Source organism: Panthera uncia (genome assembly GCF_023721935.1).
Source record: "Panthera uncia isolate 11264 chromosome D3 unlocalized genomic scaffold, Puncia_PCG_1.0 HiC_scaffold_8, whole genome shotgun sequence".
Taxonomy (NCBI): domain Eukaryota; kingdom Metazoa; phylum Chordata; class Mammalia; order Carnivora; family Felidae; genus Panthera; species Panthera uncia.
Window position 1 is genome coordinate 64,842,665 of NW_026057586.1, and position 21,107 is coordinate 64,863,771.

The 21,107-nt window shown below is 52.1% G+C and overlaps 2 protein-coding genes across 7 annotated transcripts in view; one reads left to right on the forward strand and one right to left on the reverse strand.

Annotated features, from left to right (window-relative positions):
• Positions 1-15,412, reverse strand: part of ARVCF (ARVCF delta catenin family member) — a 49,483-nt gene extending 34,071 nt beyond the window's left edge. For all 3 annotated transcript variants that reach the window (XM_049620581.1, XM_049620580.1, XM_049620579.1), the window contains exons 1-2: positions 15,219-15,412; positions 9,715-9,768 (exon numbers count right to left, since the gene is read on the reverse strand). The gene's annotated coding sequence lies outside the window, so the exon portion shown is untranslated. The remainder of the gene's footprint in view (positions 1-9,714; positions 9,769-15,218) is intronic.
• A 4,414-nt stretch (positions 15,413-19,826) lies between these two features.
• The window catches only part of TANGO2 (transport and golgi organization 2 homolog), a 36,370-nt gene continuing 35,089 nt past the window's right edge, over positions 19,827-21,107 (forward strand). The window contains exon 1 of one of the 4 annotated variants that reach the window (XM_049620594.1): positions 19,827-19,884. Coding sequence is in view for 3 of the 4 variants with exons in the window: in XM_049620595.1 (XP_049476552.1) it covers positions 20,722-20,737 (16 nt within the window). In the remaining variant the exon portion in view is untranslated. Of the gene's footprint in view, positions 19,885-19,914; positions 20,738-21,107 lie in introns of those variants that run through there. The other 3 variants (XM_049620595.1, XM_049620592.1, XM_049620593.1) reach the window with 3 other exon arrangements.

The window sequence follows — 21,107 nt, forward strand, 5'->3', positions numbered from 1 at the left end:
TCATTGGGGAATAAAAGACAAAATTCAACACTCTTTTATGATATAAACACAAAACAAACTTGGAATAGAAAGAAACTACCTTCATATGATAAAGGCCATACATAAAATGTTACATCATACTACGTATGCTACACATCATATTGTCACCACAGCTTACATCATACTCAATAATGAAAGACTTAAAGCTTTTCTCTTAACATCAAGAAGGCAGGGATGCTGCTTTTGTCATTTCTGTCCAAGTCTTCTATTAAATATCTTGGATCAAGAACTACCCTACGACCCAGCAATTGCACTACTAGGTATTTATCCAAAGGATACAGGTATGCTGTTTTGAAGGGGCACATGCACCCCAATGTTTATAGCAGCACTATCACAATAGCCAAAGTATGAAAAGAGCCCTAATGTCCACTGATGGATGAATGGATAAAGAAGATTATATATATATATATATATATATATATATATATATATATATATACATACACACACACACATACACAATGGAGTATTACTCGGCAATCAAAAAGAATGAAATCTTGCCATTCACAACTACGTGGATGGAACTAGAGGGTATTATGCTAAGCGAAATTAGTCAGTCAGAGAAAGACACATATCATATGACTTTACTCTTAAGAGGGCTTTAAGATACAAAACAGATGAACTTAAGGGAAGAGAAGCAAAAATAATATAAAAACAGGGAGGGGGACAAAAACATAAGAGACTCTTAAATATGGAGAACAAATAGAGGGTTACTGGAGGGGTTGTGGGAGGGGGGATGGGCTAAATGGATAAGGGGCATTAAGGAATCTACTCCTGAAATCATTGTTGCACTATGTGCTAACTTTTTTAATTTAAAAAATAAATTAAATTTAAAAAAAAAGGAAAAAAATCTTAGATCATTAGGCAGGAAAAAGAAATAAAAGGTATCCAAATTGGAAAGGAAGAAGTGAAATAATCTGTTTATAGATAACATCATTCATGTAGAAAATCCTCAAGATTATACACACACATACACACACACACACACACTCAGAACTGATAAACAAGTTCAGTGAAGTTATAGGGTACAATATAAAACAACAGAAATCACTAACAATGAGCAATTTAAAAAGGAAATTCAGAAAATGAATTTAGTTACAATAACATCAAGAAGAACAAAATACATAGGGATAAACTTAACAAAGGTGAAGAAGGACTTGTACACTGCAAAGTATATAACCTTCCTGAAAGAAATTAAAGCTGACATACATAAATGGAAAGATATCTCATGCTTCTGCAATGGATGACTTGGTATTGTTAAGATGTCAATATCACCCAAAGTAATCTACAGATTTAATTCTGTCCCTATCAAAATCCCAATGGCATTTTTTACAGAAATAGAAAACTCCATCCTAGAAGCCATATGGAATCTCAAAGGGCCATGAACAGCCAAAATAGTCATAAAAAAGAACAAAGTTGGAGGTCTCACACTTTCTGATTTCAAAATTTATTACAAAGCTATAGTAACCAAACTGTGCGGTCATAGCATGAAGGCAGACAAAGACCAGTGGAATAGAAAAGAAATAAATCCTCATATATATATGGTCAACTGATTTTTACAAGGATGCAGGAAGGAACTGTCTTTTCAACGAATGGTGCTGAGAAAACTGGATATCCACATGGAAAAGAATGAAGTTGAACCTTTATCTTACAACATATGCAAAAATTAACTCAAAATGCATCAAAGATCTAAACGTAAGAGCTAAAGCTATAAAACTCTTAGAAGAAAACACAGGGGAAAAACTTTGTGATGTTGGATTTGGCAATGATTTCTTGGATATGACATCAAAAGCATAGGCAACAAAAGTAAAAATAGATAAATCGAACTATATCAAAATTTAAAACTTCTGTTCAACTGACACAATCAACAGAGTAAAAAAACAATATAGAGAATGGGAGATTTTCAAATCATGTATCTGATAAGGGATTAATATCCAAAATACGTAAATAACTCCTACAACTCAACAACAAAAAATAACCCAATTTTAAAAATGGGCAAAGGATGTGAACAGACATTTCTCCAAAGAAAAATATATAAATGGCGAAGAAGTATATGAAAAGATGCCCAATCTTACTAATGTTAGAGAAATGCAAATCAAAACCACAGTGAAATGTCACCTTACACTCATTAGATGGCTACTCTCAAAAACACAAAATAACAAGTTTTGGTAAGGATGTGGAGAAATTGGAGCTCTTGCACAGTTAGTGGGATGTAAAATGGCATAGCCACTATGAAAATCAATACAGTGGTTCCTCAAAAACTTAAAAATAGAATTACTGTACAATCAACCAATTCCACTTCTGGTTATATATCCAAAAGAACTGAAAGCATGGTCTTGAAGACATATTGTACACCCATGTTCACAACAGCATTATTCATAAGTGCCAAAAGGTGAAGCAACTCAAGTGCCTACCAATAGATGAATAGAAAAACAAAATGTGACACAGACTAATGGATCATGAACCATTATTATCAATGGAATGTTATTCCACCTTTAAAAGGAAGGAAATTTTGACACATGCTACAACATGATAAATCTTGAGAACATCATACTAAGTGAAATAATCCACTCATAAAAAGACAAATACTGTATTATTCCACTTTTAGAAGGCATCTAAAGTAGTCAAATTTATAGAAAGACAAAGTGGAATGGTGGTTCCAAGGACTAGGGGGAGGAGGTAATGGGTCCACCAATGGAAACAGAGTGTGAATTTTGCAAAATAAAAAAGTTCTGGAGATTGGTTGCACAACAATGTGAATATACCTACTGATACTGAACAATACATCTAAGAATAGTTACAATGGTCAATTTTGTGTGTATTTTATCAAATAAACATTTAAAAAGAGCCATCTTGTGTAATAACTTAGAATATGCAAAACATTCTTTTAAATAAATAGATAAAAGATAAAAATTCAAGCATACATAGAGTTGACTATTTAGAAACAATGAAAAACTTATCCAGACATTATACATAAAAATGTATGGATTGTAGAATGATGGTGGTCAGGGGTTGAGGGGTAGAGGAAATGGGGAAATGCAGGTCAAAGGTTATACACTTTCAGTTATAAGATGAGTAAGTTCCAGGGATCTAATGTACAGCACGGTGACTATAGTTAACAACACTGTATCGTATACTTAGAAGTTGCTATGAGAGAAGTCATTGGTTAATGCTCTCACCATAACAACAAAAACAATGGTAATTATGTGGGATGAAGGATGTGTCAACTAATTTTATTATGTTTACCACAAAATGTTTACCATTTTGCAATACACATGTGTACCAAATCATCACACTGTATGCCTTAAATTACACAATACTATATGCCAATTATATCTTGACAAAGCTGGGGAAAAAAATAGCCAAAGCTATACTCAGAGGTAAATTCATAGTTTTAAATACTTTCATTAGAATACAATAAAGAATGACTATGAATACGAGTACACCAGAGCATAATGAAGAAACACTAAAACATCCTTTGCAGCAAGTTTCCTAAGTTTTCTCTCTGCCTATTTCTAAAGCTTCCCCAGGTATAATACCCAGACAATTTCCAACAGAGAGAATCAACAACATAACTGAATCCAAAATAAAGAATACTCAAATGTGGTTTAAAAAAAAAAAAGAATGAAGGGGCGCCTGGGTGGCTCAGTTGGTTAAACATCTGACTCTTGATTTCAGCTTAGGTCATGATCTCACAGTCATAGGATCTAGCCCAGCATAGGGCTCTGTGCTGGGTGTGGAGTCTACTTAAGATTCTCTCTCTCCCTCTGCCCCTGTCCCCCACTTGCTCTCTCTTTCTCTCTCTCTCAAATAAAAAGTTGAAAAATTTTTTTAAAAATTTAAAAAGAAGGAATATGAATAAAGTCCTCAAACCAAGATTCCCATTGAAAAGACCAATGCAACTCTGACCACCTTTTACATGCCAGAAACAGAAATTTCTAATGTATAGAGTTCAGAGAGAACAGGACCTAAAGAAGATACAGAAAATTAACCTGTAAGCCTAGGATTACACTGTAAAGTTCTGTCACCAGCTCTTAGGCCCCTGCACACACAAAACAGACACAATAAATCTAAACCTTCCCCTGCTGCCACAAATGGTACCAAAGGTGGGGGGGTGGGCAGTGGGGACACAGACCACCTTGGCCTCTGCTGGATTACAGGCCAGAGTGGAGTAGCAGCCACCATGGCACCTGGCAAGCAGCAGGTTTCTGTTGCAAGAAGGAAGCAAGGATGAGCGGCTGGAAAACAGTATCCACACCAACAGAGTACTGTGGCTCCCGTGCAGGGGCTGTACTGAGGAATCACAGCATGTGCTCTATGCTGAGGCCAATTTTTGCAAGAAACTAGAGAAATGTCAGGAGAAGGACTGCCTCAGGCCCCTGAAGGCTCAAGAGAATGCTGCCTTGCTGAGGGCATCTCTGCATCTAGAATGATGCAGAGTGTGAGTCTACATAGACCCTCACTCAGGCAGACCCTGCTGAGTCTGGAGGTGGGTATGGCAAGAAGCAGGGCTGCTGCTATCACAGGGACCAGGTATGGCTTTTATCCTGAAGGCAACAGGGGGATCTCATGTGAGGGAGAAACCAGACAAATATTTGCTGAAGGAGTCAACAAGAAAACCAGGCCCAGCTCAAAAGCTTTCCCTGCCCCCCAACCAGCTTCAAGGAAGGGATAGCTGACACTCCTCTACTCTCACCCAGCCCCCTCCTCCCACCCAAGGCAGCTGTTCTCAGACCAGGGGTCTTGTCTGAGGTTCACTCCTCCTGCCCATCGACTGTGGGGTCACTCTAAGCAAGCAGAGCAGGACAGCTGGAGTCATGGAAGGGGGACAGAGTTACCAGGAGCAAGGGGGACGTGCCTGCCTGCGTGCTAGGCCCAGGCTTCTCACAGGGCACGAGGCTTCTGCCTGTTACAGACGGCCGCCTTCCCTGCACCATGCCCCTGGGGAATCGCCCACCCCCACCCCTGGCAACACTACACCTCTGGACGTATTGGCCCCATAAAGACAAGAGCCTGCAAGCAGAAAGGCTTAATTAAAAATTAACCAATGTTGGGGCGCCTGGGTGGCGCAGTGAGTTAGGCGTCCGACTTCAGCCAGGTCACGATCTCGCGGTCCGTGAGTTCGAGCCCCGCGTCAGGCTCTGGGCTGATGGCTCGGAGCCTGGAGCCTGTTTCCGATTCTGTGTCTCCCTCTCTCTCTGCCCCTCCCCCGTTCATGCTCTGTCTCTCTCTGTCCCAAAAATAAATAAAAAACATTGAAAAAAAAATTTTAAAAAATTAACCAATGCCCTTGTTTCAAAGGTTTGGCAAATAAACGTCTGGAATTATTTCTTCAAATACAAATACTGAGATAGTCTCATTATAACCAATAGCTCCCTACAGATAGGCAAATGCCAGAGAACTGTCACCAAGAAGACTGGAAAGGGGAGGATGCGCTTGCCTGGAGCAGGCCTGGGAGCAAAGCCCAGCTCTGCTTGCTGAGCCTCAGTTTCCCCATCATAATCCCCCACCCCCTTGCTGGGAGGCCTAAAGGAGAAGATGGTTTTGGTCCCACACAAGTCCCTGCCTCAGTTGTGGTCCTAGCCATGGCCTGCCCACCCTGGGACTCTGGACAGATCACCTGCCACCCTGGGTGACAATGAGCCTGCCACTAACCCTGGACAGATGGCAGGTGAGGCTGATAGTCTGTGCCCACTGAGGGGGCAGGGAGCAAAATGGGGAACTTTGGTGCCATAGTCATTTGGCTTCTGTGGTTCAGTCTTGTGGCCTCTCCCAGCCCTTCAGGCACACCCAAGGGAGCCAGCAGGATCCAGGAGGCACCTCCCTTGGCCTTGATCTTGGGCCTGGGGTGTGGGAGGTGAAGAGAGATGCTGTTTTGTGAACGGTGGGCCTTGCTGGGGCTGAGACCCCTTCATCTACACCATCCCAGACTCCTCAGTGGCCCAGGCCTCACTTTCCCCATCTATATACTTGGTGCCCCCCCACCCCTAGGCACTGTGGCTCAGATCCCATGGGCAGCAATGGCCCATGGGGGTGCCAGCATCTCCCTCCAGGGCAGAAAGTGAAGGCCCTGGGAGCACAGGGATGGCAGCATCTCTGCAGCCTCATTATCTTGCAAAATGCAGAGAGCAGCAAGTACATTCAGACGAATGAATGGCCTAATTAGGATTTCACAGAGAGTGAAAATATTTTGAAAAGAAAAAGTTTAACTAAAGGCATATTCAAAATACCAAACTCATCAACTGCTAACATCAACCTGGCAAGATGTGCCATGGGGGTGGGGTACTTCTATCTCCCCACCTGATAGTGGGCAGTCTTCCTATGAGTGAGATAAGCTGGGGGTTGGGGGGCTGGGTAAATGCAGGGCCAGGGTAAATGCTACTGTGGGCTTGCAGAGACTGGCCAGGAGAGCCAGCACAGCACCATCTTGCCTGGTGGCCTGGGCGATGTAGGCCTCAGTAGTCTGGCCCTGCCGCACTGACCATACCACCAGCCGTGAATCACCCTGTACGAGGGATGGCACAGCCAGAAGCTGGTGCAGCGCTCATGCCATAACTGCAGCAGACCATCAGCTGTGCCAAGTTCTTCACAAGGCCAATAGGGTGAGCAGAGCCAGGGTCTGAACCCAAGTCCCACCACATAGAATGTTCTTCCTTCTGCCCTGCCTGAGAAGAATGGGTTGCTGGAGTGGGAAGGGGCTTGGGGCTCCCCTGGGGACTTGCCCACCTGGATATGACCCATGAGTCTAATCACAAAGGCCCTCAGATGCCTGGCTGAGAGTCACAAAGGAGAGACAGCAGCCAGTCTGCACCAGGCTCTCCAGCCACACCAACAAGGGCCCAGCAAAGGCTCTACGAGGGCGGGAACCTCTTCTCAGTAAACAAGAGTGCTCAGAGGAGGGACAGGCTCTCTTGCAAAGGCTCCGAGCCATGGGGAGACCAGCATAGGACATGCCACAGATACACACAGGGAGGGCCAACTGTCTCCAAAGAGTGCCAGGGAGAGGGACCTGACAGAGTGGTTCCAACACACACATGTAGGGTAAACATGCAGAATAACCATGACTTTTGAGGACAAAAGACTGATTGAGGGGAAGCTCTGGCCTGATCTTAATTTTTAACTAGGCAGTGGGTGTCGGCTAAGGGCTGGGAGCTTTCCACAGACACCGTAAACCTGAACACATTACACGATGCTTCCAATTTCCAGTGACAGAAAATGTTAGTCAGGAAATGGCTCAGATACAAGTGAAAAACAAAGTTAAATCCTCACCTTCTGTTTCTATCAAAATAAATTCTAGATGAATGAAATCTTGAGTGTAAAATGTTAAACTAGAAATACCTCAGGGTAAGATAAGGGTGTATTTACCTCATTAGGTGCTCAGGAAGGACAATGGGATAACTGAAAAGGGAAAACATTCAATGGATTTCACCACAAAATATGAAAGATCTCTGAAGATGAAAAACTGTCCTAAACAAAAACTGAAAGATGGGGAAAGAATGTGCAGTAGGCCAACAGATGAGGGATGAATTCATACTTTAATAATAAAGACTCCTATCAATGGCTGAGATACACATCGAAACGCCAAAAAAACCCAGCATGGGGCAGGTGGTCACAGGAGCACAGCCATGCTCAGCACAGCTGCATGGAGGCCAATGACAAGGCCACTGAGGGGCAAGGCCAGGCTCGGGGTGGTTTCCCAGAGGTGGTATTGGTGCTGGCATGGCTGCAATGGAGGGCACCCATGTACCCCAGGTATCAGCATCACTCCCTTACCGCCTTCTGGCTCCCCCTTCTCGGGGAGCCCTGCTACTCTCTTCACTACCTGGCAATTCTACAGGTGGTCACTTTCTCTGTAGCTGCCTCCTCAGCCAGGCTGGGGGCTTCCCAGGGGCATGTCTGTGCCTGATGTGGTCACAAAACCCAGTGTCTGATATAGAGCTCAGCACAGGGGTGCTGAATGGCTGAAGGTGAGTATGGGAGATAGATGGGTGCTTGCCATCGATTGCTGTCCCAATTTAGTCCCAAGGCCTCCCCATCCCTATCTCCCTTTTGATATGGGCAGGGCTGCACCCCAGGGCCTACAGAGCAGGGAGCTCCTAGCCAGAGCCCAGGTTCTGCTTCCCAGTTTGTGAAATGGTTTCAGCCCAGAGCAGAGATGGCATGAACGCCACTACTATCCCTCCAGTGCCCATGGCAGACATGAATAATCAATTACTATGGCAGACAAGAATAATCAATCACCACATTCAAGAAGAGCAGGACAGAAACAAAAGAGAGGAAAAGGCAGAGAGAAGCACAGAGAAGACAAGAGAAAAACTGGGAGAAGACCAGGAGGAGGTGGCAGGGATACACAGGGACAGGAAACAAGCAAGCAGTGCTAGGAAAGCGGGCAAAAGCAGCAGGCAGGATAAGGGAGACCCTGTGACCAGAGCTATCATTTGGTGTTTGGCTGGTCTGCAGACCTGAGGCCTGGTGGCCTACCAGGAGTTAAGGGGGGCAGGGGCCAGCCCCCTGCCAACCTTGCCCTTAGAAACCATGTCACTCATGCCACAAGCAATGCCAGATTCTGAGCCCAGGATGCAGCCTGGGCCTCTTCATCCCAATCCAGAGGTCCCCATGTGGCCCAACAGCCCACGACTGAGATGCCTGGCCTGAACTTGATCTGCCCAGGTGGTACACCACCAAATGGCAGCTTCCCACACCCACGGTCATGTGGAACAAGGAAGAAGGAGCCGGGCCCTGTCCCTCCCTGTTCTACAGCCCTTGGCATAGAACACTGAGGTGTCTAGAGGCCTGGGGTCTCCCAAGTTTGTCGCCTCTGCCTTCTCCCCACCACTTGAGTATGTCACTGGCTGGGCCAGGCCGTCCCCGCTGGATACACAGTACCACTGAGAATTCACAGGACTGGGTTGGCCAAGCCTCCCATAGAGACATCACCCAGTGGGGCAGGAGCAGATGCCCAGGCTGGGGACTGGGCACCCATACTGGCAGAACAAGAGTGACCAGAGGCATTTTTATGAGGCGTCTCTGTAAATACAGCCACCACAGCAAACCCTGAAAGACCAGGGTTCGAACAGGACATATCTTCCCACCATTCAGAGGGACCTGGGGGACACAGGGACCACACAGCCTCCCAACTCTGCCATACTTCCCAAGCACCATACCCTAGTCTTGCTGGAGGAGTGACTACCAGATGAACCCACAAACACAGAAAACATCCAAGGACACGGGCCAGCACGTGATGGCCTGTCCCCAGCTGGTAGCTCTAGTCTCCCCTGGGCAGCAGGGACCACCTGAGTTAAGAGCCAAGCTTGGTGGGCTATGCCGATACCAGACATGGTTATAGCGGGCATCCAAGTCAAGGTAAGTGAGGATCAGATCCAGCCAATGTCCTGGTTGGTCCACCCCACTGCAGGCTCACCCCTCGAGCCAGATATCAACCTGGTAACTGCTGACCACACTCAGGGCATCCATGAGTCCAAGCATTGGGAGGCCCCCATGCCCACCCCTGTCTAGCATTGGGGCTGTGCCCACCCAAGTGAGGCTGACCAGAAGAATACACCACCCCGGGTCATAGTCCATCCCTCAGTCAACCACACCTGACAGGCCCACTAGGACACTCTGCTGTCCTATGCAAAGAGGGGGATGTCCCCAGGCCAAGCCTTGGTTGCTTACCTATCTGGAGGGGAAATTAGCATGTCCCAACATCCATCCTGATGTCTCCAGATCCTGCAGGAAAACCAGAGGATACCTTGTGAAGCCAACCTGTTGGGCTAAGTCCTTTCTAGATGAAGCCAGACCCCTGGTGGGGGCACTGTCATCCCTGACCCCGAGGTCATCCTGTGGTGCTCCTGATGTGTACCCACACGTTCGTGCACATTCTCTTATCCCCACTCACCTGGACTACCGCTACCACAGTCCCTTGTAAATATTTCTAATGCTGTTCACTAGCTCCTTCAACACTGATTGTTCAGCTCTAGAATGATAATAACGTCTTCCCCATTCCAGAAAGCTGGATGTGTCTTGATGTGATAAACAGCACAGCAAGGAGAACTTCTGCACCAGGATCTCACTGGCCCTACCGAGTCGAACCCAACACCCGCCTAGTCCTGCTCTCCCCACCTGGACCCCACTCCTGCCCTGTGTAGCAGGCCACCTGCCTCTCCTGATGCTCCTTGGGGCCAGCCCAGAACTCGTGTCCCTGTGAGAAAGGCAGCCTAACTTCAAGATCCCAGGACCCAGGGGCCAGAGCTATAGCTAGGAGTACCTCACATGCAGGAGCTGTAGCCCCATGGGCTTTCTGTCTCATCCCATGACTCAGGAGACACATTCCCTGTCATTGTATCTAGGCCTGGGGACGATGCCAGAGAGTGTGTTATAAAAATGAAAAAACAGGGTGGAGGGGCACCTGGCTGGCTCAGTCGGTAGAGCGTGCAACTCTTAATCTTGGAGTTGCTGAGTTTGAGCCCTACGCTGATTGTAGGGTTTTAAAACAAAACCCAAATCTTTAAAACAAAAACCAAAAACCAAAACCAGGGTGGCACAGAGAGGAGCGGAGGTCTGAGAAAGTCATCCCTGGGGGGTCAGGGGTGATAGAAGCTCTCTCCCCTGGGCTCTACAGTGTTTTCCAGATTGTTCCGAGCCTCTAATTTCCTCTTGTGGACATGGCCTATTTGGGGGCCCTGAGAGTGGGTATCCCTGCCTCACAGCAGCCCCTTCATCATGAGGAGGGGTTCTGAGTCACAGTGGGATCAATGGAGGAACAGGATGCATGGGTTCAGAGGCAGGAAAGAACGGTGGCCTGAGCCAGGGAGCCAGGCATGTTTGCACGTACGCCTATATCCGTGCACACTCACTCTTGTGTGTGCCTGAAAGGGCAATCTGGGAGGGAGCCTGCCCCCCTGCTGCATCCGCCCTGCCTGCAGCAGAGGAGCTACTGTTCCTACCCTGAGGTCCGAGGCTCAGGGAGCAGCTTTGCTTGGAGTGTGACATTTCTGGGACACTTCTGTTTTTGGTTTAAATGTTTATATAGGTTTTGTCCCACAGAGCACCACATGCCTTCCTTAGTCCTGATAACTGCCGGCCTGGCCTCTTGTTCAGTGCTGGCCTTGTGCAAAGCTTCACGAGGTGCTGCCAAGTGCCTCATCTTACTCTTGCCAAGTGCCCTGGATTGGCCCAACACCCCATTTTACAGATGGGGAAACTGGGTCCAGGATTTGAACTCAGGTCTTCCTACTCCCTGCACCCCTACATCAGCTGGGGATATTTGTCTACAAGAAGAACATGTTCCCTCCCGTGGGGCTCTGGCCAGGCTCAGAGCTCCATAAATACAGAGGAGAGCCAGTATTAGACACCAGTGGGGGGTAGGGGAGGGCATTTGCAGGGCTGCTGTTGGGGGGAGGGCACTAAAGGTTTCCTGCAGGAGGGTAGGGGGAATGGGAGGGTCTGGAGGATGTAAAGTGGTGGCAGCTTTGGAAGGCCCCAGGTCCCTGGGGTGCCCCTGTCACAGGACACTACATAGGTGGGGGCAGGGCAGAGCCCTGAGGGAGTGGACATACGTGACATACGAAAATAGAATCAGTGACGGGATTTGTGATGAGAGCGCAGGGGGTACCTGTCTTGAGAATCCTTTCTTAGAGCCCTCTCAGGGCTGACTTGCAGGCTTTGGGGTCACTCATCTGGCCAAGGACACCTGAACAAGGGAGCCTGGGGGCTGAGGGGGCCACCAAACCTGCCCCTTATCGGGCTCCATCCTCAAATGGGGAGGGTCCTGAGAAATGGAGCAGTTCCATCTGCCTATAGTAACCTGGGCCTCATTTTGCCATGGGCCTCCTCACACTGGGTGCCCCGGAAATCTGTCCAGTCTGCCCCCAGTCTTGGGAAGGTCTGCTGCATCTCAGGTGGGGGCAAGAGCCCAGGACACAAGGGGCTGCCAAGCAGCCAGTCCTGCAAAGCCATGGACTTGTCGTGTGTCCGTAGCATGAGGCAGCTCCATGAGCACAAATGGAATCCAGAGGAGAGACAGGGCCCAGGCTGGGTGGGCGGGGCAGGCAACTCAGGGCTGTGGCAGGTGCTGAGGAACCCGCGTGGGGGGTCAGGCAGGTCTGCCTAGGAACCTGCTCTGCACTCAAGCCTCATGCCCTCCTCCACCATGAGAAATCCCAATGTGCTCTTCCAGGCCCCTGGCCACTTTGGATACAATGTGAAAAGGCACCCACTTCTGTTGCACCTTCTTTCACAAATGAACAGAAGAAGTGCAGCCTCATCCTGACTGGCTGGCTCAGAATCCTCACCTGGGTGGTGGCAGGGTCAGCTAAGGAGGCCCTTGGGGCACAGGCCTGAAGAAGGCCTCACTCAGAGCCTATCGTTGTCCTTGCCCAAGCCCCATTCAGTCCCTGCATCTCCTCTTGCCTGCACCAAAGGTGATGAGGGGCTCTCTGGTGGTTACTGAGGGGCCTCGCCCCAGGGATCCTTGCTCCTCTCCAGCTTGTACCCTGGACAGGCAGACTGGAGAAAGCAGAGCTCTGGCCCTACCAGGTGCCTCAGGGAGGGGTCCCAGCACAGAGGGAGGCTGGGTGGAGCCAGTCTTGCCTGCCATGGTGGTCCCTGGTGCCCTCTGGTGGCCGTATTCAGCTAGTTGTGGCTTTGCTAGAGGCTGTTGGCTCTTCAGGATCCACTGAAGCAGTGGGAAGGGCCTGTGCCTGACACACAGTAGGGGAAAGGAGGAGGGAAAGATGTGGATGAATGAAATGGGTGTCCATCAGCTCAGGGCCTGACCTGTGAAATAAGCTGAGATGTGCAGCTGTCCCAGTCAGGAAAGCTCAATATGGGATCCCTGACCCCATGTTCCCTCTGTTTATTCCCTGATTCTGGGTCTTCTGCTGAGCAGCCCAAAACAGCATCATGGTCTTGATGGAGGCTGATGTCAATAAAACAGATGCCTTCCCCTGACTTGAGCCGCCACTGAGAAGTTCCCAGAACCCCTTTTGGCCCCCCTGGCAGTCCTCAGGGCTTGCCTCCAGGACAAGCTTGACCCCCACTCCCTCCCACTGCTGAGGCTAGGCCAGGTCACAGGGAAGATGCTAGGGACTGGCTAGAGCTCTAGCATGCCTAGTGCCCTTGCTTCCCAGCTGTGTGTAACTCTTGGCTCCTCTGGAAGGTGCAGGATCCTACTGCTCATGCCCCTCAGGCCTGGCCCCTGAGGAGAAGAGAGTGCAGTACATCTACCTTGAATCCTTATGCAGCATAAATAGGGATGGAAGTACAGTCCTGCCTTTACAGAGCCTCAGAGATGCAGAGACCTCTGGAACTGGGAAGAGACCTGAGGGGCCACCTCTGGAGGGGGTGCTATGCAACCCCAATATGGCATGGTGGGGAGCTAACTTAGCAGGTCTGAGGACTAGCCCAGTTTATCTGGGAGGGTCTTGGTCAGCAAGTATTTGCGTCTGTAGAAAAGACTATAAAGAAGATCAGGGCAGGGCTGGCTTGGCTGTGACCTTCCTAGGCCAGCACCAGACACCTGAGCATAGTGAGTGCTCTGTGCCCAACCCCGTGCTGGGTGCTAATGGACCATAGACTTGAGGAAGCAGGGGACAGACATGGCACTGTGGGTGGGACAGGGCAAGGCTGGAGGAAAGCATGCATTTTTTTTTTTTAACATTTATTCATTATTGAGAGACAGAGAGAGACAGAGCACGGGCACGGGAGGGGCAGAGAGAGGGGGAGACACAGAATCTGAAGCATGCTCCAGGCTCCGAGCTGTCAGCAGAGAGCCCGACGCGGGGCTCGAACCCATGAGCAATGAGATCATGACCTGAGCCGAAGTCTGACGTCTAGCCGACTGAGCCACCCAGGTGCCCTGGAAAGCATGCATTCTTGATTCACAGCCCCACTTGCTATGGCGAGACTCAAGGACTGGATCACCTGCTCAGGAACTACTGGCCATGGGCCCAGTATACTGCCTAGAGGCTCTGACTGTCTCCTGTGTCCAGAACTGTCCCAAGTCCAGAGATACAGTGAGCACAGGACAGGCAGGACTTGCTCTGGACCAGCAGACCTCTGGTGGTGGCCCACATCTCTAGTGGTCGGGGCAGAGGGAGGGGATGGAGGCTGTCAGTCTACCTTTGCTGCATGTCTTCATGGGAGGAGATTGCCCTCTAAGCCTTAGTTAGTTGCCCAAGCCCCTGGGCTTATAAATCCTGACTTGGTGTGTGCCCTGCACAGTGATGCAAGTGACAACAGGAAGGGGTGTGAGAGGTGGGTAATCACCTGAGGTTACAATGAAGAGCCTAGCCCAAAGGATGAAACCCTGTTGGGGTGATACTTTTCCATGTTTCTAAACATGATTGGGTCTAAAGGGAAAACAAAGTCCCTGAGCAATGTTTTCAGTGATAACGCTACGCATAGGTTAGAAACGGTGACACGTTGTAAGTACCCAACGTTTAATTAAAGATTAAAATGGTAAGGCTCGGGATATGAGGCTGCCTTCGCTGGGGGAACACCTTGGCAAACCTAGGCTGAGTACCACCCCAGGTGGGGAGGACGCACCTCTGCCACGGGCCCGGTATCCCACAGAGGGGACTCAGGGGTGTCAGGAACGGGGGATCCCCGGTCGGGGCGGCCCCCGTTCAGGGCACCAGGCAGGAACCCCGGGTGGCATCCCCTCCCTCGTCCTCTAGGCGGCGGGAACACCGGGAGCAGGGACATCCCCTTGGCCCCGCCGTGCCCTCGCGCGTTCCGGTGGCGCGCCGCCCCGGGAAAGTTCCTCCGGCCCCGCCGTCCCTCTGACCGCTGTAAAGTTTCCGTGGCTACGGGACCCCAGCCGCAAGGCACCCGGCGTCGCGCAGGGCAGTAAAGGCTGCGGGTTCCGGCCGAGTCTCCACGGGGACGCGCGGTGCGGGATGCCCTGGCCCAGTCGGCAGGGCCCCGAGACCGTGCACAAAGGGACCCGCCCCCCGTAGTTCAGGGTTTCGCGCACCGCAGCGCCGGCAAGGTGCAGGTGGGGCGGGGCCCGGCTTCTACCCCGGCAGCTATGCCCGGCCAGACGTCGATTCCCGGCCCAGGACCCCATCTCGACCCAGCCCCTGCTAGACCGCAGTTGCGAACCCGTCCCGGACCTCTGGCCTCGTCCCAATCCGGGCCCCAACCTCCGGACCCCGCCCCCCCCGGCCCGAGCCTACCTGGAGCGCGGCGTGGGCGGCCCCGCAGCGTGGCCCCCGCCCCCAGACGGGCGTCCCCAGGTCTCTCGGCTCACGGGGCGCGACGTCCCCAGGGCGAGGCGCGGTTAGCGGTCCGCGGGGGCTCAACTTGGACGGGTGCAGGGGCGGACCCCTCCTGGGCCCAGCGTGCAGCCCCAGGGCCAGCCCTTCCCACCCCTCGCGCGGCCCGTGCGCAAAGCGGGTCTGGCCAGCGACGCGACCCTCCGCCCCGCCCCCTCCGAACGCGAATTTTCCGATTGGTCGGGAGACCCAGCGCGGCCCGGCAACCGGCGTCAATTGGACGGGCGCTGGGAGACGCCGGCTTGCCATTGGGCTCCCGGGGTGTCCGTCCCAGCCACGACCGTCCCCTTCGTGGAGGGGCCAAGGCCCGGGCACCTGCCGGGACCGCTGCGGCGGCCGCGGGATCCTCGGGGCCGCCCACTCTCGGCCGCCTTCCAGGATGTCCCCGTGCCGTCCGCCCCGAGCGGGGATTGGCAGACCCCGTGCTCCTTTCTCGGTTTCCAGTCTCGCCGGAACCGTTCCTAGTTCGCTAGGGTCCTTTCTCCGGCCCCTGCTGTTCGCCGGGAGCAGCGCGCCGCGCCCTTCCCTCAATATCTGATGGTATTCTTCACGCAAGCCGCGCGCGAGAGAGTTCCACTGACTTCCCATTTTACAGATGGGAAATTGAAGCTCAGAATTCTCACTTGCTTTAGGTCACCTGGCTCAAATCTAGTCCGTCACACTCTAGGGCCTATGGGTTCTCAGAGCAGAGATACGGGTCTGAACTTGGCTCAGCGAGGCAGGATGGAAGCCGTGTTTCTGAGGCAGAAAGGGCCTTTCGGTGAACCAGAGGTTTTCCTCCACCAGGTCTGAATCTACGGACACTTTGACTCAGCCCACCCTGCAGGACTGCCACAGGAGTGCCCTCCCTAACCTCCTCCATCAATCACAGCTCAGGGCCTGGGGGTGGGGAGGAGTTATACCCCCCTCCCCCCCCCAAACACTTCCTGGTGTCCCATTTTCTCCACCCTACTTGGGGTCTTGGAGGAACACTGTGGGGTACAGCCACCGGAGTAGAGTTTAGCACAAGGTGCATTTTTTTCTGCCAGATAGCAGCCACCTGTTCCCTGCAGTGACACGAGGCACACATATAACAACAAATGGGACCATAATCCTTGGCCAGCTCCTCTTAACTTTATGGTGTGAGGAGGAACCAATGGGGTTGCTGCCCATTGGGGTTATTTCAGGAAGTTCATGATATGATGGCCCCTTGGCCAGTGACTCTGGTGCATGCTTAGTTCTAAGCCTTTCCAGCCCTGGTCACACCTGGAAATCACCAGATTTTCAGCCCACCGTATTCCCCACGTCCACCCAGGGAGTCACAGGCCCATGACAGTGCTAATGGGGAGACCAGACATATATGTCTTATCCACCCACATCAGGAAGCCAGAGTGTTCACCCAATAGTTGCTTGATCAGAAGAAAGAAAGTGAAGTGATGTAGGGCCAGAACTCACCACTGGTACCAACATTGGGTCCCTCCTGTGGTACCTGGCACACACAGTAAATCCACCCTAACAGCCTTTTAGAGCCAGGCAGCCACAACCAATCAATTGAAGTTGACGCTTGAGGTGAGAGACATTTGACACTCTGGCATACTGATGTTGCTTGTGGCTCTGAGCAGGTAGAATGAAGTGTCCTTCTCTGGAACACAGGGGGCCCTAAGAGCAAGATAGCTCTTATCTTATGGAGCTGCACCACTGATGACATTCTGACCCAGCTGCTTTGTGGGCTTGGGGGTTCTCTTCCTTCCATTAGGAGTGGATTTCACTAGTCCAGCTGTCCTACAAACCTCCCCGGGGGCATTGGACCCTGGTCCTCCTGGAGCTCTATTCTCATAGTGAGCTTGTAGTCCAGCACCATCCCTTTCCCACACACTTGCTGATGGTGGCAGGAGGGGCTGGACAGGCCTTTGAGAGAGCAAAGGGGAGAATTGTGCTCCAAAACTGGCCTAAGTGAGGACTGCCTCCCTGCCTCCCACTCCAGGCAGGATTCTGTACCCCAAGCTGGATTACCAGCCATATACAGGGGAGCAGAGTAGACAGTGTCAGTGCCAAGAGGACTCAAGGCTACTCTCTGGCAGTGGGCCCACCATGACCCAGGCTGCAAGTAGGGGTCAGTAACAGTCCAAAAGCAGGATACATAGCCCCAAGTGCTTGACCACTGCCACAGGGACCAGTAACCCAGTCTCCTCCCTCTCTCCCAACCTCTCCACCCAGCTGGTGGGCATCTACGTAGGGACATCCCTGGGACATGTGAGGAAAGCTATAGAGGGAAAAAGGTTTCAGCTGGAGGTCAGGAAGAACTTCTCAACAGTGACAAATGTTCAGAGACTGAAAGGGTGACCAAACAAGGTAGTGAGCTCCCCATCTAAGGATGTGTGTCACCTGAGGTGGGGTGGCAGTGAACTCTTTCCAGTCCTGAGACCCCAGGGTTCAGCTTCCAACCCCAACCCATCTTATCTGGTCTTATCTGCTCCCTGGCACCAAATGTTGTCCAGACTGGAGTCAGTGGTGACAAAGAATATCAGAGTGCCTGCCATGGCTCCATCTAGATGGGGAGAGTGTAGCTGGAGGTGGGGCTGGCCCAGAGCCATATGCTTCCGTGGCAGACCAGGATTTGAACCTCTGTACAACCCACGCATGACCACATCCCCTTTTTCTGGCAATGGGAAGGCACCATTCTGTGTCCCACTCCTCTGAGGTATGTGGTCCAGTGTTTAGGAAAGACCGGTCTGCAGCTGCTGCCCTGTATCCCCGGGCATGGTCACATGTGCCTAAGCCCCAAGTCTTGCTTGTCTAACACTACCATCTCTTGGGTGGGCTGCAAGGTCTGGCTGCCTTGAGGGAAATGACTGGCACCAGCCCAGAAGGATTCTCCTGCTGGATGGTGGGAAGGAGGACCATGCATCAGGCTGGGTTTGCTGCCTGCTGGCCATGAGCCTTTGGACGTCTGGAGTCCTCAGTAAAGGGCTGTAAAGGGCTTCTGTTGGGTTCCAGGAGGAACACAGAAAAGATGGCCAGAGAGTTGGGCTGGAATGGGCCTTTCGGTGTGTCAGACAGGTTTGGGTTCAATTCTTGCTTTTGCTGATCACCAGCCAGGCCCTTTCCTTCTCTAAACCCCAGTTTTCCACAGGGCATCAGTGCTCTGAGTCAGGGTCAGTACAGTAGGTCTTCACACAGGACTGGGAAGCTAATCCAGCCAATGACACTTGCCATCTTTTTTTTTTTTTTTTTTTTTTACCTTAAGTGAGGTAACTGCACCGATCTTCAGTGTTTGCATCTGTAAAAAAGGGGGAATGACAGCTGTGGATTGAGACCCTAGGTGTAGCACATTGTTATTACCCTTTTTTTAAAAAAAGATTTTACTTTATTTTTTTAAAGTTTGCTTATTTTGAGAGAAACAGAGACAGCGCGAGTGGGGGAGGGGCAGAGAGAGAGTGAGAATCCCAAGCAGGCTCAGCCCTGTCAGTGCAGAGCCCTAGGCTGAGCTCGAACTCATGAAACTGTGAGGTCATGACCTGAGCCTAAATCAAGAGTCTGGTGCTCAACTGACTGAGCCACCCAGGTGCCCCAAAAGATTTTATTTAGTAATCTCTACACCCATCATGGGGCTCAAAGGTACAATCCCGAGGTCAAGTGTTGCATGCTCCACTGACTGAGCCAGCCAGGTGTCCATTATTATCCTTAATGTAACTGTCATCCTTGTTATAGTTTGCTGAGCGCCCACTTTGGAGTAGGCCCTGGTCCCTGGGCCTCTCACTCTCCACTCCCCCAGCCCCACACTCAGGCTCCAGACACAGCCCAGAGGTCAAAGAAGGCAGAGAGTCCAGTGAATGCCTCTGTCCTGTTGCGAGGGCCCCCAGTCAGTGCCCCTTCCCAGCTCTTGCTCACTTGCTCACCCATTACAGCTCAGGGTGGGCCAACTCTTCACCCTGGGGCCTGGACCTGTAGATCGGCCTCCGGGTGGGCTCAGAGACCACGGTGGCTGGGTGGGTCCGGAGAGCCTGGTCCAGGGTTTGTCCTGAGTGTGGAAGGGATTGCAGTAGGGAGGGAGGCCAAAGGCCAGAGTGGCAGAGGCTGGACAAAACTGAGGGCCATAAAGAAAAGGGAGGGATGGCCAGGTCCAGAGCCACGAACCCGCCTGAGGGATGGGTCCGGAAGTGGGCATCCTCCTATAGCTTCCAGCGAAGGCCGCCAGGTAGGTAGGTGACCTACGTCCCCTGGAGCTCAGGCCGCGTCCCTAATGGGCCCCCGAAGGCATGCTCTCGGGCCGCTGCAAGTGGCGCGACCTCCTGAGGGCGTCCTCCAAGCTGGGGCGCCCGGAAGGCTGGGAAAGCCGCGGGAGCCCCGAGGCCACCACACGCCCACGCAGCCCGGAGGCTTGGCGCAGCCCTGGGGGCGGGGCGCCGGGAGGGCTGCAGACCCCGAACGACAGCGCGCGCAGCCAACGGTGGTCCGGGTCGCGTTATGTCGCCCCGCCCCTAACGGCGCAGCCCAATGGCGGGCTCTCAGAGGGCGGGGGGGCGGGGCCTGGGCAGCGGCGGCGGCGCGCGGGCGCGGCACCCGGAAGTCTGTGGCGGCGGAGGCGGTGAGTGCGTGGCTGGCGGCTCGGGCCTGCGGACTCCGCTCCCTGCAGGGCCGGCCCGGGATCGGGGGCGCGGGGCTCCGGGGGCGCCGGTAGGGAGGAGAGGGGCGGGGCCTCACCTCCCCGCCCTGCCTGTTTCCCCTTCCCGAGGCGTGGAATGGAAATCCAACGCCGGGTCCTGAGAGACTAAACCGAGCCGGAGGAAGCGCCCCATGCGTTACTGGAAGGCGTTTCTAGTGATCCCCGCCAGAATGGGAAGCCGGGTCCACTGGCAAGGCAGGGCCGGTCTCGCTGCAGGGAAGCAGAGACTGGCTGGGCTGGGAGCTGCGTGGTCGCTGCGTGGTCGCTGCAGGGTGGGTGGGCTACGCCCTCAGACAGCTCTGAAGCCCTGAGTCACGGTGCCACCTCCATGTGGCCTGCTGCGGGGCAGCCAGGTGACAGCTGATGTATGTCTGAATAGGCAGCAAGTGCTGGGTCATCCCTGCACTTGGACACGCCTTTTCTGGGGTGGAGGAGTTGGTCAGACCATCTCCCAGGGCTTTGGGGGTGGGGGCTGGGCAGGGCTGCACCCAGGGCAGGGGCTAGCCCTGGTGCTGGGCTTTCAGACCCCCTTCCCTGACTGCAGCGTGTCAGGTGCTTCATGGCCTACCCCTGGGCCACAGCTTTAGACAGAGTCTTCTGCCCTTGGACCAATCCCTGAGCCTCAGCCCTTTTCCTCCAGCAGGGATATCACATGCTGGGCTCAGGCCTGGCCTGGCGTCCTGCTCCTGACCTGCTGACTGCTGTTTTGCTGCTGCTGTTTAGGCTCAGAGCTTTCTTCCGTGAGGCAGATGTGATGTGATGACAGCTATAAGAGGTGCCTACAGCTGGTAGCACTTTGGAATGCTTTCTCAAACTTGCTTGTTAATCCTCTGGGCAACTTTTTTGGGCAAATCTTCATTGATTGGATGCTGTCCACAGCGAAGAAAACTCAGGCTGAAGGGCAGATGGTGTTTCCAAGGTCACGCAGAGCCAGGGCCAGGTTCCAGTGCCTCTGTTCCACCTGGGCCACTGTCTCAGGATCCTGCCTGCTTTGGGTGACCTGTCTGGTGGCCTGGAGGCAGGAGGACGCAGTAGAGCCTCTGTCCCCTCCTCTCCAGGATCATAGTGCTCCTGTGTGGTGGGTGGGCTACCCTGGTGCGCCCCCCCCCCCCCTTATCTGGCCTTTGATCATTAGCCCCATTCCT